Source organism: Anas acuta, chromosome 3 (genome assembly GCF_963932015.1).
Source record: "Anas acuta chromosome 3, bAnaAcu1.1, whole genome shotgun sequence".
Classification (NCBI taxonomy): domain Eukaryota; kingdom Metazoa; phylum Chordata; class Aves; order Anseriformes; family Anatidae; genus Anas; species Anas acuta.
This window is the reverse complement of record NC_088981.1, coordinates 48,430,156-48,444,813: the sequence shown is the minus strand read 5'-3', so window position 1 is coordinate 48,444,813 and position 14,658 is coordinate 48,430,156. Positions and strand designations below refer to the sequence as shown.

The 14,658-nt window shown below is 40.5% G+C and overlaps 1 protein-coding gene across 1 annotated transcript; it reads right to left on the bottom strand.

Moving 5' to 3' along the window:
- Nucleotides 1-3,110: 3,110 nt before the first annotated feature.
- SOD2 (superoxide dismutase 2) lies at nt 3,111-10,983 on the bottom strand. Its single transcript, XM_068676993.1, has 5 exons — nt 10,844-10,983; nt 10,116-10,318; nt 5,696-5,812; nt 4,620-4,799; nt 3,111-3,626 (listed from the first exon to the last, which is right to left on the bottom strand). The coding sequence occupies exons 1-5, from the start codon at nt 10,870-10,872 to the stop codon at nt 3,481-3,483; spliced, it is 675 nt and encodes a 224-aa protein (XP_068533094.1). The 5' UTR covers nt 10,873-10,983; the 3' UTR covers nt 3,111-3,480.
- Nucleotides 10,984-14,658: the final 3,675 nt, after the last annotated feature.

Genomic DNA, 14,658 nt, shown 5'->3' with positions numbered 1-14,658 from the left:
GAGGCTCAGAGGGACTGTAGGCATGCAGTTTTGCATTCCTCTGCAAAACTTTGCCCAGGTAAAGACTCCTGATTTCAGTGCTAACTGAACTACAGATAAAGTCTGTAAATAATGTATGTCATGCTCACTGGTGAGAGAGATCCTGCAGAGTTCATGCGAGAGCTAACTTTACACACAGACACTGTTTTCATGGTTAGGGCCAGAAAGCTCCAGGTAGAACAAACTGCAAGTAGGTTACATTTTGGGTAACGTGTCTTGGACTTGTCCGCTCAGACACGGCATTTGAGGTCAGCTGTAATCGTTTACCTGCTTCTTAGCCCATGTGGGGAGAGACAGACCTGCCCACCTCCGAAGCAATTTCTGCAATGCAAACTGCTGGGTCTGAACACCGACAGATCAGTACGAGGTTTATGCACTTCTACTGCCCTGACAGTCACCAGCCTTGCCAGCAGACTCAGAAATTACAAGCATGTACTCCAGGTGTAGTGTCACAAGAAACACTTTTTCCAGATTTCACAGAAGCTTGGAGTTAAGATAGCTTAACCAAGCCCTTTCCTCTTTCAAAAGACACACACACCCCAAATGAACAAAAAAAAAGTACTTCTTAACTGTCTAGTGAAATATGCATTGAATCATTTTCATTGCTTCAGTGTTTTTAACATTTGCCTCAACGTTTTGTAAACTTTCATCTTCCATTTGGACTTTCTACTTTCAGACTTGAAGGCATCAGGACAAGCTCACCAGCTGACTGAAAGCTAGCAAAGCTTCTTAACTTGTTGCACAGCAGAAACCAAGCCTTGCGCTGGGCTTCAAAGCTTGAGCAAGAGCTGGGCCTGCTTGAGATCTCCATGGTTTGCCTCCTCATGGTCTGAAGTTAACGTAGACTTCCTCCTCGGCTTAAACATTCCCTCCCAGACCGCATCCATCTCTGTTTTTTAAGAGCAAGCAGTACTGAGATGATGCCCAAGACACGCGCTACAGCACTCAACAAAGCCTTGCCTCAGCATTCACTTGTCTTTAAAGAGGATCTCTTTGCTACGTGGTGTTTCAGCACATCGTGTAGTCTCATATAAGGAAAGAAGAAAATAATCTGCTGTTTCTGCCATCTTCAGGCAGACTCCATGGCAAACACAATATGCCTCCTATATACTTTGAAGGTACTTCTGGGAAGTGAGAAAGAAAGGATTCTCTTCTTATCTAAGTCCCTGTTCCTCCTCTAGAAATCTAAATGCCCCTGCTTCTCTCTCTACCCCACTCAATCCACCTTATCAATAAGCTTGACCCGACAAATTCTGTGAAGCTGGGCCTCAATAAACTGAACCCAACGACTGAAATCGAAGTATTAGCCTTTACTAATCCAGATGCCAACCCAACAGCATAATAAAAAAAATACAACCACAAATAGAACAGCATGAGTATAAATTTTATGTACCAATGCATTCAGCAATGAACTTGCCTAATTAAGCTTCGTATCTGTAGCTAGCTACTGATTTACGCCTACACAGGACTTAAAAGGTACTGTAAATACCATTCCTTTCTCCCCCTAATAATTGTCAGCAATATTAGTCAATTCCATAACTAATTAAGTCCTTAAAAAGGATTTGCTTCAGTGGTCTTACATCAGGAATACTATGGGCTACATGATGCATTTTATCAAGATTTTAAGCATTCTGAAATGCTTAGAAGGAAACAAAGAAGCTGCACCATTAAGGTAGCAAGATGGATCTCAAAATAAACTTCCCAACCCAGTAAATAATTACAGCAAAGATTTTGCTTTGCTTAATTAGAAGTGTCCCCTGAGAAGTACAATTCCTTCTGCCAGAAAGGCCTACTGGAGGAAAAATGCATTTGATGCTAGTCTTTACTCCTGAAGACCAAGGTTTCATAGGAAAAGCTGAGCGTACCTCATGATAGACCTTCCACACCGGCTATCCAGACTTTCGGATTTGGGACAGCAAGAGCATGAACCCTTTGGTAGACTTTTTTTTTTTTTTTTCTCTTTTAACTGAAGTCAAAGCTGCCAGACTGATTATCAGTAGAGGTACTTTTCTTCATCACTCCTCACACATTATCAAAAGTAAACCATGATAGCAAGATAACAAGAGCTATGTCAGTGTATGTTTTAAACAAGATATAAGGCAACCCAGAGTTAAGCAGCAGCAGCTCAAGCTGCATATCTGAGATGAGAATTAGGTCTACAGAAGATCCCCAAGTATGAAAGGAAAAAAAAAATATTTTAAATGTAAAATAAGCCATCCTGTGCAACACACAGTATCTGACTTGTCACAGTTTTGGTTAAAGACTGTTCCTATGGTAGTGGTAATTTATCCCCCCTCCATCACCTAATAAAAGGCATTTCTTTTTTAAAAACACTTCTCCCCTTAATCCCACTTGATACTTCCAAATAGCAGCCTAGCAGCATGGCAATGCAAGCCTCTTCCTTGTTTCTCTGAGAATCCATCCTGAACTTAAAAGAGCTCTCTGGGAACCCTCAAAGAAAACTTACACACAAGGTACTTCATACATCCAGCAGCATCCTGTCTGAAGGACGTGCAACAGAACTAGCAGAGCAACCAAAACCCACTAACCCTTCCTCATGCCTCTCAGGACCTCTCGGGCATGCTCCCGTGTACCAGGCAGCACTTCATTCCTGTCTCAAGCCTGAAGTTCAACCTGTTACTACTGCTTCAGGAACACAGCTGTGGGCAGTTTAGACTTGACAGAGGCACATAATCAAGCCCTAAAGCTAAAGGATGAATATATAGAATATACTTAACCAGTATGAAATGAGTACCACATGCCTGTAAGAACTACAATTGAGTCTGTCCCAGTACTGCCATCTTCTGCCCAAGGTAACACTTCAAAAGCAAATACATTGCTACAACACATGAAGATCTCAGACAAAAAATACAGGAAAGGCAGGGATAACTGAAGACTGTCAAGTCAGGCAGGCACAGCGATGCCTGTTTTGTTTCACCTGTCTTCCTGATCTCTCAGAAAGTTGCAGAGCCTCTAATACAATAAATTACAGAAGGCGCTTCTCTTCCCCAGCCCTTTTCAAAGCAAGTAACTGGACCAGCTGCTACCAAAAATGAGTCTGTTACACACAATTACAGAAGATTCTTTTATTTGTTCATAGTAACATAAAGTGTGTGCTTCCACTTAGGTATTTAAGTGCAACAAAGAAATCCATTACTTCATTAAGCTTCAGCAAGGCGAGCTATGTTTTTATATGCAATGGAAAAGATTATTTCAAGTGTCTCCCTTTGTTGCACAACAATTTAAAGCTTCAAAAATCTAAGGAATACCTTCCACAGGATTAGACAAGCAGACACTTTGCTTGATTATGAAATGTTTTTGTCAGATGAGCTAAGTGTTTTCTGCAGTAGAGCTATTCATTTGTAAGCCACAGACACTAGTACAAGAGTGATACCGAAGTAGAAGTGGTGCCATTTCAGTAGTCTGTGCAAGAATTCCACTCTACTTTTTGCATGATGCATATCTTGAAGATACATTCTCCCAGTTGATCACATTCCAGATGGCTTTCAAATAATCAGGTCGAACATTTTTATACTGAAGGTAATAGGCATGTTCCCATACATCAATTCCTAGCAAAGGAATAAGACCTGTAGAAAAGAAGGATAAAAACTTTAAGTCTATGAAAAAACGCTTCACATGTGAAGTTTTATTTTGCTGTTACCCAAGTTCTTCAACTGTAGAAAGACAGAACTGAAACCAGCTGAGGTCATTTTTTTTTTTTAAGAAGTTTACAGGTTTTTTGTTACATGTATAAGAACACAAGTATCTTCCTGAAATACACCACCACAAAAGAAATCTCTTGCCATACCAACATTTGTTTCCACTGTTTTAATCACAAGTTACTGTTTCATTACTTTCCTTGCTTTTGTAGTAAAACATTTTTCTAGTTGAGGTTTTTAGTGGGGAGTTCTCACTGAGGGGAGGGGTGATATTTACCCCCTTTACCGCTGTTTGTCTCAACACTAATACTTTTTTTTTTTTTTACCACTGATAAGCAGTGCACAGACCATTTTAAGTGTTATTTTATTATAATAATTATTATTACTATAATAACAACTTATTTAATTGACATTCATCACTATCTACCAATAGTAAGGAAGCACACTATAAGCCTTCCATCTTAAACCTAGCAGCCTGTTTCAAGACAAGAGGTGTTACATGCATCTTCCCCTCTCCTGCTGCTTGGCCTATACCCAGGGTTCTGTAAATAGTTCCTGTCAAAGAAAACAATCTAAACGTAACAGAATTATTTTTCCCAATACTCTTACAGGCAAGCGACTCCAATTAGTCAGAAACAGTCCAAAAGAGCCTGAACTGAAATTACTGCGTGAGACAGCACTTTCACAATATGTGCCATCTATTTCCCTTTTGATTAGACAGACTGTAAGCCCTATTGCTCTCCACAGAATTTCTAAGTCCTAGTTTACAAATGCTGTTTTATAAACTGCAACTGTTTTTCACTTCTGCTAGAAGTGAACTGATTTACCCAGCTATTTTTCTTCATGTCCAAAAAATCCCTCTCCCATCTCACACACTTGCCTCTGAAATCTACAAAAAGTGGGGAAGGAAAGAAACCTGACCTGTTGTTCCTTGCAAAGGGTCTTGATTTGCACAAGCTGCTATCTGCAGGCGCCCTTGCTCTTTGTTATAGCCAAGCCACCCCCAGCCTGATCCTTGAACACCAACTGATACAGCTGTTAGCTTCTCCTTGAAGTTTGCGAAGGAACCAAAGTCACGCTTGATGGCTTCCATCAGTTCTCCTTTAAAAAAAAAAAAAAAGTCACAGTATGTCAGGTACTTCTTAACTTCCATGTATTGCCTGAAAACAGAAGGAAAGAGGCAGAAGCAGTTCGGCTCTGAGGAAAGGAACTGTCTAGACAAAATAGATGCATTGTTAGTTAACAATTCTGTCCCAACCTGCTTAAGAGAGCAAGCAGACAGAAATAGACAAAGGCAAAGCTTTAAAGCATTTTTCCTGAGAATGCCACCTGAAAAAAGCTCCATCAGAAACGGACAGAACTGCTGAGCTACTAGCAGAAATTTCAGCTTCAAAATCTTATGCACCTGAATCCCACCCGTCTACAGACGGGCATAAACACTTCATTCAAAAACTTTCACGTCTACCACAACACCTTTTGTGAGATCTTTATTATAGGGCCGTTACCTTTAATTGCAGGTCACTTGGAGATTATCATTCCTCTATCCTCCCAAAGGGATTTCTTCCCTGAGGTTTTAACTGTTAAACTATCCCTACTTGAAAATGGAGCATAAATCCAGTCACTAGGCTGGATGGTCTGTAGCACATTTCTTCTCTTTCTGTGAAAGCTGAGTACATGTACATGAACTTAATTACCACAGGTCTGGATAGCTATTTTCTCTTATGAAGATAGAAAGGACATATACAGCAATAGCCAAGTATTTTGCAATGTACATGTAATCAGTTTTAGAAATTAAATACACTTAGCACAGAACTAGCTTTTTAAATTTTTACCTTGCTTTGAAAAGGCCCTGACTTCCTCAGAACTGTGGTAATTGTTGCATAAAAAGGCAAATTCAGAAAAAAATAAAGATATAGACTATTCCAAAGAGACAAAAGATCATCTGTTCTGCTGGTCATTTAAAACTGACTCAATAAACGATCACAACAAGCACTAACCTTTAGGCTCTCCTCCTCCATTAGGCGAAAGATTTGTCCAGAAGATGGTGTGATTGATATGACCCCCACCATTGAACTTCAGTGCAGGCTGAAGCGACACCTGAGCTGTAACATCACCTAAGGATGCAGAAGATAAAAGTAAGTAAGTAGACAAATAAAAACATCACCACCACAGTAAACACTAAATTGCCACTAGGCCTCCACTGATACCCAACATCTTTCAACTCTTACTAGCCTGTAGCACATCTACAAAAAAATAAGGGGGGTTGTGACTGCTACTCATATTTTAGATAGCCACCGACAAACTGCATTAAGTATTTCTCATCTTTTGCTTGTCCTGTAACTACGTGTGACCTGCCAATATTGCACCTCTCAGGCAGCTCATGTTACACGTACAGTACTGAAGTATCTACTGCCATTCTACTGCTAAATAAAGCAACCAGTAGAGCCAGAATGTGTTAAGGACTTCACACTTGTAAATTGCTCAGTACCACCAGTTCTAGAAAAGAACACTATTCACCCTTTAAGTCATTGATTTGCACACTGAATTTTTAAACTTCTTAAACACCTTGAACAGGGTGAACAGTTTGTGCTCCAGAAAAAGCTGATGAGTACAGTCAGCACATAAACCAAAATGTTCCTCTCCCTCCAATTTTTCATTTCTTTTTTTTGGGGGGTGGAGGCTGTTTTGATTGATTGTTTTTGGAAGAGATGTGATGACCCAGGACATTTTATTCAACATGAAGAATTGTTAATCTGAAACCTGTCCTCCAAATACCACTGTCTAATATAGGTGAACTCCCCAGTCCAGGCAGGCTTTAATTTCAAGAGAAAAACAAAAAACGGAAGTCCATCTAGAAGCATCCACAGCACATCTAAGCAGTGCCCATGTAATGCTAACCCTCGTTTCCAGCCCTGCACATAACGCTCATACCACCCAAGGTCAGGCAACCTTGTCCATCCCTCCTCCCCCTCCAAAACATGTCATATTCCTTAAAGCATTCACTAGTGCCTTACGTTTTAGAATCGTGTTGCATCACTTTAACATGAGTGTTTTGAATGTTATTTTGCCTTTTAAAATAACTGAAACATTGCAAAAAGTTTTTGAAGCTTTTTCCACCATTCCAGTACATTCTCAAAGCAGGCACCAGTGCAGGCAGCTGTTTCCCCCCCTCACTTTCAAGAACAAGTGGTATAAATCCTCCTGAGTCATCCTAGGACAGACGTGAAGGCAAATCACAAAGCAGGAGCACACCTGTCACTAAGGTTTGAATTTAGGATTCCAAGTTCCATACCCTTAAGAAACCACAATGACCTTGGTAAGTCTCATACAAATAAAGTATCTGGATGAAGCTGCTCAGTTCCATGATGTCTCACAAATATCCCCAAAATACAGAATTCAATCTGTTACAATAGATTACAGTAATGCTCAACCACACACCTTCGGCTTAATTTTTGCTGGAAATGATCACTGTTATTGTAAAGACTTTCCTTAAGATGCAAAAAACTAAACAGTTTCCTATAAACTTTTCTTAAGAATAATTTATTCCTGCAGGAATTCACTTTCAAGTGCAATATAGATTTTTCTCTTATTCAGAAAAATATCTGCAAGTTAAAAAAAAAAAAAGTGTAACTAACACGTGGCATCTGCATCTCCAGTTATAACCATACTCAGAGCAACAAAACCAGACAGGGGCAGGAATGGAATAAAGCATCCAACGCAGCCAGTACAAACACTATTTCTGCATTCAGGTATCAAATGAAGGATGCGGCGTCTCTCATATCCTGTCAAACAGCATCTTCAAGACATTTTCCTTGAAATCTGCATGCCTTTAAGTTAATTCAGAAACATATCCACAATATCACAAGCCAGGAATCCAAAAATAACCGAGGACATTTTAAACACCATTATTGTTTATGATACCATGCCCTAGCAGAAGCATGACCACTATGAAGCTGAGACAGCATTTGATTGCTGCCCCTAAAACACAGTGTTTAGGGTGCTGTCAAAACCGCCCTGCTGAACTTGGCACTGGAGAAGATGATGGACAAAAGTAACTTGCCTGTATGTTACTGCAACTTATCTTGAAACCTACTTGTATACAGGGCCCTCTCCAGCCTATTGCACTCCTCAACCCAGAAGTTGTTGAGGACAACTCAATAAACCACAGGACAATTCAGTAAAGCAAGACAGCTCAGAGGTGGTGCTCAAGAGACTTGTCAGCTCAGTTTCTCAGTCTGCTAAGAGTCACTCCTTTCCTTCATACCGAAGCCAAGTAAAGCACCATAGGTCAACCATCAGAAAAGAATGGGAAATTCTGGTAGGCATAAGTTTTCAATGAAAATAAGTTTCAAGGTTATATCCTTCAATTGGCAAAATCCTGCATGTTTTGATGGACCAGTAATCAGAACCAGATTATGCTGAAAGTTTTCTGGAATAAAGTTATTACTTCCCGTGCTGGATCCTGTCACAGAGGTGCATACTCATTTTCAGAAGAACTGACAACACAAGCAAATGGAATACACTCAAGAAAGCTTTTGAGTTGTCTAAACAGATATAGGTAGGTTAACAACATGTTAAAGATGATCTAAAAAGATTACTTCATCTCCTATTGCTGAACAGAAGCCATTGCCAAGGTTCTGTTATCCAGAAGAGATAGCAAATAGACGTGACAGAGATAGATGTGATATAGTGGATAAATGTGTTACGTCTAACCTAACAGTGAAATGCTGTGCAGGAAGTTTTGGCCAGGCTCAATTTTTAAGTATGGGGAAAGAAGGAGAGTACTGACAGAATTAGGTGGCAGTTCAGACTCTGCCCTTTCCTAAAGCCTGGTCTTCAGAGTCTTTCTAACGAGGGTCAAAATCCCACACACTGCATACTGTGCTATCACTGAAGTAAAAAAGCCAACCCAAAACACACACACAAAAACAGTGTAAGCAAATATTTGCCTGGCTTTGATGTTCATGACAACCATAATACACTGCAAAGTACAGGCAGCAAAATCATTACAGAAAGATTAAATTCTACCTCTAGAAACACCATCACCAAGACCAAGTGATGAGAGCCTATCAACTGATAGTATTTTACTTTTTTTTTTTTTTAAATACCTTAGAGGATCCAGGACACTGCAGATGTTTCTGCCAACCAGAAATTCTGCCTTCACTAGTGGCTGAAGCCTTAGTCATTATACAGCACAAGCAACATCAGCAGTAGATATACTGATTTCTTGTAGTTTTGTTTCCCTCCTCAGTTGCACTAATTAATTTCTGGTAGACAATTTTCCTGGATCCATCACTGGCAGGACAAAGCAGCAATCTTGATTGCATGATTCTTAATCAAATATCATTAGAATGTAAATGGCACAAGTCTTACGTAGCCACTTGAAAATCTCTATAAACTTTCACAAGTAATTAACATCCTATATTCAAGCACACTGGTACTTCTCAGGGGTACAGGGCTCAAGATTACTCAGACATGGACAATTTTCACATTTTCATCCAAGCCCAAACAAAATTACACTGTAGAGCCACTCAGCAACAAGGCATAAGTGAGTGTAAATTAATCACCTTTTAGACATAAACTGAAGCTTTTTAGAAAGATCATTACTACAGAAAAAAAATATATTCCGCCTCCTTAAAAAGATATATACATGTATTTCACACGTTCTCATCAGTCCAACTTAAAGACTGAAATGAGTCTTTAAAAATCAATTCATACGTTTTCACTGTAGTTTGGCTAAAACAACTGTAAAGTTTTCAGAAAACCCAGTGTATCTCAAGATTCAATTTAAAACATTAACACACAAAAATTCATTACATCATGCTATGTATTTCAGTTCCTCACACTGGCATGAGCTACATGACCCCTTAATTTGGCCCAGTGGCATACTGACAACAAATTTCATCTCTCCTCACTGGGTATCACATGGACATTTGCCTTACATCCATTTGTATGGGACTAAGATTACTTCACAACAATCAGCAAAGCATCTGATGTGAGAACCATCAAAGTGCACACGTTCTATATATTTTATATAATTTTATTGCTAACCTTTCATTGTAAAGTATTTATTCAGTAAAATGACTGCAACTTCCTATTGGCGCTTTGGTTCCAATTACTAGTGTAAACATGGACTAAATCCAATTACAGAATCACAGAATCCCCATATTTTACAGTAGTACAGAAGGCAGAACTTGGGCTTTTGGCTAACCCTAGCAACACTGAAGCCTACCACAAACCTGCTCTTAGTAACATTTTACTTTATTACAAAATAAAAGGAAAAAGGCAAGGTTGAAATACACAATCCAAAAAAACGTAAAGAAACTATTTCCTGTAGAAGAAAGTTGTCTTTTTTTTTCCTCATATCATCAACTTAAGCTAGCTCCCATCTCATCTGCTGGCTGTGGATACACAAACCTTTTGCCAGCGCCTCCTTGTACTTCTCCTCTGCCACGTTGAGGTTGTTGACATATGCGGCGTGGTGCTTGCTGTGGTGCAGCTGCATGATCTCGGCGTTGATGTGGGGCTCCAGAGCGCCATAGTCGTAGGGCAGGTCCGGGAGGGTGTGCTTCTGCCTGGGCACCAGGCACCCCAGGGGGGCTACCAGCTTGGCCCCGCTTCTGGAAGAGAAAAGGCAGAAGGAAGCAGCGTTACTCGGTGTTTTAGCGCTTCAGCCGGCTGAAGTGACCGTTATGATCAGCTGCTGTAACACGCAAGGTGCTGCCTTCGATAAAGACGCTGAGCTCCCGTTTTGCAGATTAAAGCACCCCGCGCTGTAACGAGACACGGGGAAACGCTGCCCCCGCGGCAGGCACCGCGCAGGGCCGGGAGGCAGGGCGGCCGCGGGGCCCCTCCGCCTTGACCTTGGCGTGCAGAAGGGACAAAACCTCGAGGCCGCGGCCAGGGGCAGCGCCGCGCCGAGCCGGCAGCCCCGAGCCGGGCGACGCAGCCCCCGGCAGGGCGGCACCACCGCCAGCAGCCCCCCGAAATGGCGGGGGGAGAGCGGAGCGCAGGGGACGAGCCCTCCGCCGCCTCCTCCCCGCCCTCCCGCGGCTCGGCCACGGCAGCCGGGGGCTGCCCGGCCGCCCCCAGCGCCGCAGCCCAGCGGCCGGCACGGCGCTGCCTCCCCCCCCCCCGGCTCTCACCGGCCCGGCCAGGCGAGGCGGCACAACATGGCGGCGGGCGGGCAGCAGCGCGACTGGCACCGCCTCACGGCCGGGGGAGGCGCCCGGGGAGGCGGCGGAGGGGCTGGGCCTGAGGGCTCAGCAGCACCTGGTCCTAGGCAAACCCGCCCTCTGGTTTTTGCAGTTAAAAATTGGTAGCCATAACATTAGGGTTTTTATTTCTGAAGTCTAGCGGTTAACGAAGACTAACAGGACATTAAAAACAATACTTCTGAATTGCACTGGTGATCAGTTGAAAACCATTAAGACTGATCGAGATAAATTGTTCGCATATTACCTTTTATGCACAGCGTGCTTCAAACTGATTCACAGAGGGGGGGAAAGACATTTATGTAATATGTTAATGTGAACACAGTAAAATAAGTAGATCAGTCACTAGAAGTTTCAAAGGTTAATTTTAAGCAGGAATAGGAAAGCAAGATCACCTTTCCAAACAACACTGGTGAGACCACTCAGCGCAGTGCTCCACTAAGAAGCAGAAATTCTAGAAATGGGTGAAAAAAGGTTCCATAAAATATGTCTAGAGAGCTGACCTCCTCCTCTTTAAAAAAAGAGCCTGAACACTGACTGTGTGTAACCCTTACTTGTGGAGAAGAGCTGTGATGCACGCAGTACTGTCTGGGAGAAACCAACAAGCCTCGACGAACCATCTGGGATACGGCTCAGCAGCACAACAGGCCCACTGAATACATGGGATCAGACTACACTGCAGTTCCTTCTGACCTCAGGAGTCTACATGCATTTTCCCCATTTATAATCACATTTTGTCCACCTTGCAAACTGCATAAATCTCTGACAATTTGACACATACAGACTCAGGTATTCTTAGTGCCGTGTAATTCAGCGAAGGCGGGCTAAAGAAGTACCTGTTAAACAGACATGCCCTCTGTGCTTTTAAAGGAAACCCATGGAGGTGAGACAAAGTATTTCCTCAAAGTATTTATTTAAAGTATTTTTCTTCATTTGTCACTTGATCCCAGCTATGTCTATGTGTACAGTGGAGGACATTAACACCTTAAAATCCCAGGCCTCAGTACTGCAAGCAGAGGCAGGGCAACAGCCTGTACCAGAGTTTGCAAGCAGCACCACACTCCCATGAAAGGCTGGTTGCCATTAGGATCTACCCATCCCAACCTCTGGGAACGAGGAGGGCACTTAAAAACACCTTTTCAACTATTTCATCTACTTACTTTTTTGATCTGTTCCATTTTTTTCTCACTTTTCTGAGTTTCTTGTTTCCCAACACCTGTTTCTCCCAGCGTCAGTTCAGCAGCTCTTAACACACATCAGAATGCTTCATTTGTGTACCTTAACTCCATCAGATAAAATAATCAGTACTGAATAGTTAAAGAGTTCAAAGAAACATGAAAAATTAGTTCTCCTATAAGGCCAGTGAGAAAAGCTCTTCATTATGAAGCATTCTACAAGATAAAGACAAATACTAGATTAAATGTAAACTATATGGGAAAATATCTTTGCTACCACAAAGCCCTCAGTCTTTTGAGTTTTGTCTTTTTAAAAAAGTGCACATATCCGAAGATCTTAAAGAAACCAAATTTACTGGCATAAAAAAAAAATCAGTGGGGTTAAGCGTGAACAACCTTGGTTAAAGTAACTTACCTCATCTTGGAATTAGCCAGTAAATCCACAGAGATACATATTGTGAATCCAAATATTGTGACGCAAAGTACAGTAGTTGCCCCTCCACACCCTTTTAAAGGACCTTAAGAAAACCATGCAAGTTTCCTCTTTTTAACCTATCAGCCAGCTGTACTCTGGATATCTGAGCAGAAAAAATAACTATCAACAGATAAAAGATGAATTGTTTGAAGTCTACAGATTTGTAAACAAAACTTTCCTGAATATTGAAGTAAATCCATGAACTATCACCTCCAAGATGATTAAATGCCTTAATAGAGGCTGTATGAATTTACTGACAGCATGAGAACATGAGAACTGAGAACATGAACATTACTGTGGTTTAGCATTTCTATGTGCATTATTATACTGTATTTCACTACTGCTTTGCAGCAAGTACTGCAAGAAAGCAAGCCAATTATAAGATGCATTTTGTTATTAACTGAAGTAATTGCTGGGTTGCTTTCATTTAGAAAAAAATTCAAACACCCCAGCCTACTTATTTAACAGATACTCTCTAAGTAGAGAATGACAAATAGCTTATCTTACCTTAAAATTATTTTCCTAAAAGTTAAGTAAACTTTTAGTCTGTACCCGTTTTGTATTTTTAAGCTATTTAGCTAAACTTCATTTTTAACTATTTAAAAATCACTCACCCTTGAGAAAATTCAAATCTTCATGAGGTTTTAAGACATGCTCTTTAGACAGCATTAAGTGGCAAGTTGTCTTTGCCTGAAAGACATACTTTTAATAAAAACCTTAACAGCACAACTAATAGCAGTTGGTGCAACTCCAAGCATTTTGCATCTTGCTAATCTGTTACACTAGATGCCATCTTCTTAAAATGAGTTGCTTTCACACTTCAGATTTGAACCACCACCACTGATTTCACCATAAGGCTTTTTACCATTCGTATTATCAGATAAAGTCATTGTTATTGTCCATTACCACCATTTTCAAGTTAAAAAAAGTTTTAAGAATTATACTCCACCACAAGTAACTGGAATATATACACATGCACTACAGATACTCAAGTGATAAAGCACTAAAATCACCAGCAACTAAAAATTTAGGATTTTTTTTTAAACCAGAAATTACTTTGGGCACCAGATGCTAGTAGGTTTTGTTTGGTTTTCTTTTTTTTTTTTGGATAGATGTTGTCACTTCTCTTCTACATGCCCAACTGCCCAATAAGTACTATTTTTCAGGCAATAAGAGCTGAAGTAATGTTCCCCAAAACCACAACATATTGCAAATGGACTTTATGCTTCCAGTGAGACTGTTATTTCAGCATCTTTAACTGAGCCCTATGAATTTAAAGTAGCAGCAGTACCTAGACTAATTTGTTTCCAACACATGTGACAGTGACTAACAACAGTATTTTAATTATAACCATTTATCTTGGACCGCAGTATCGCTGGTGCTAATTCTCATATAGCATGGGAACCCGTCTACAACCTAGGAATTTTTTTACTTTAAACTACAGTGATAACATTTCCAAGTATCTCCTATAACTTTGAAAATAAACTACTTTCAGTCAAGTTTTGCTGTTCCCACAGTGAATTGCAAAGCTATAAGCTATTTACTATTATTCTAGTGATTATATGTGAAAGGATTGCATTAGTCGTTTCGTAATGGCAAGATTCTCAGGTAGGAAAATGTTGAAACTGAGTTAAGTCTGCCTAAAAAAAGTATGCTGCTGAATACTTCTATTTTCCCTTTAACAGTGCTAAAAGCCAGGACTTTTCCCTTGCCTCTTATTGTTACCATCACAAAACTGGCAGACAAAAAAAATCACCTGAAGGTCAGGTTCCAAGCATTTCATAATTCACTGCTACTGAACAACAATAAAAGTATATATTTAAATTTCTGAACTTAAGTCAGCTCACTGAACTTTCCCTCACATAAGCCATTTAAAAAAAGGAGTTGTCTTTTTAAAAAATGCTGAATTACTGCCTTCTTAAAGTGTCATAATTTGTGTATTTACCTGTAGGATACCTCCTAGTCTTTTTTTTTTAAGAGCCAGGTTCCAACTCCAAGATTCGCTTTTATTAACTTTTTTTTAAAAAAAATATGTAAATAAGAAAAACTGTAGAATAAGCACTAAAAGGCTGGCCTGAAACACGATAGCACACACA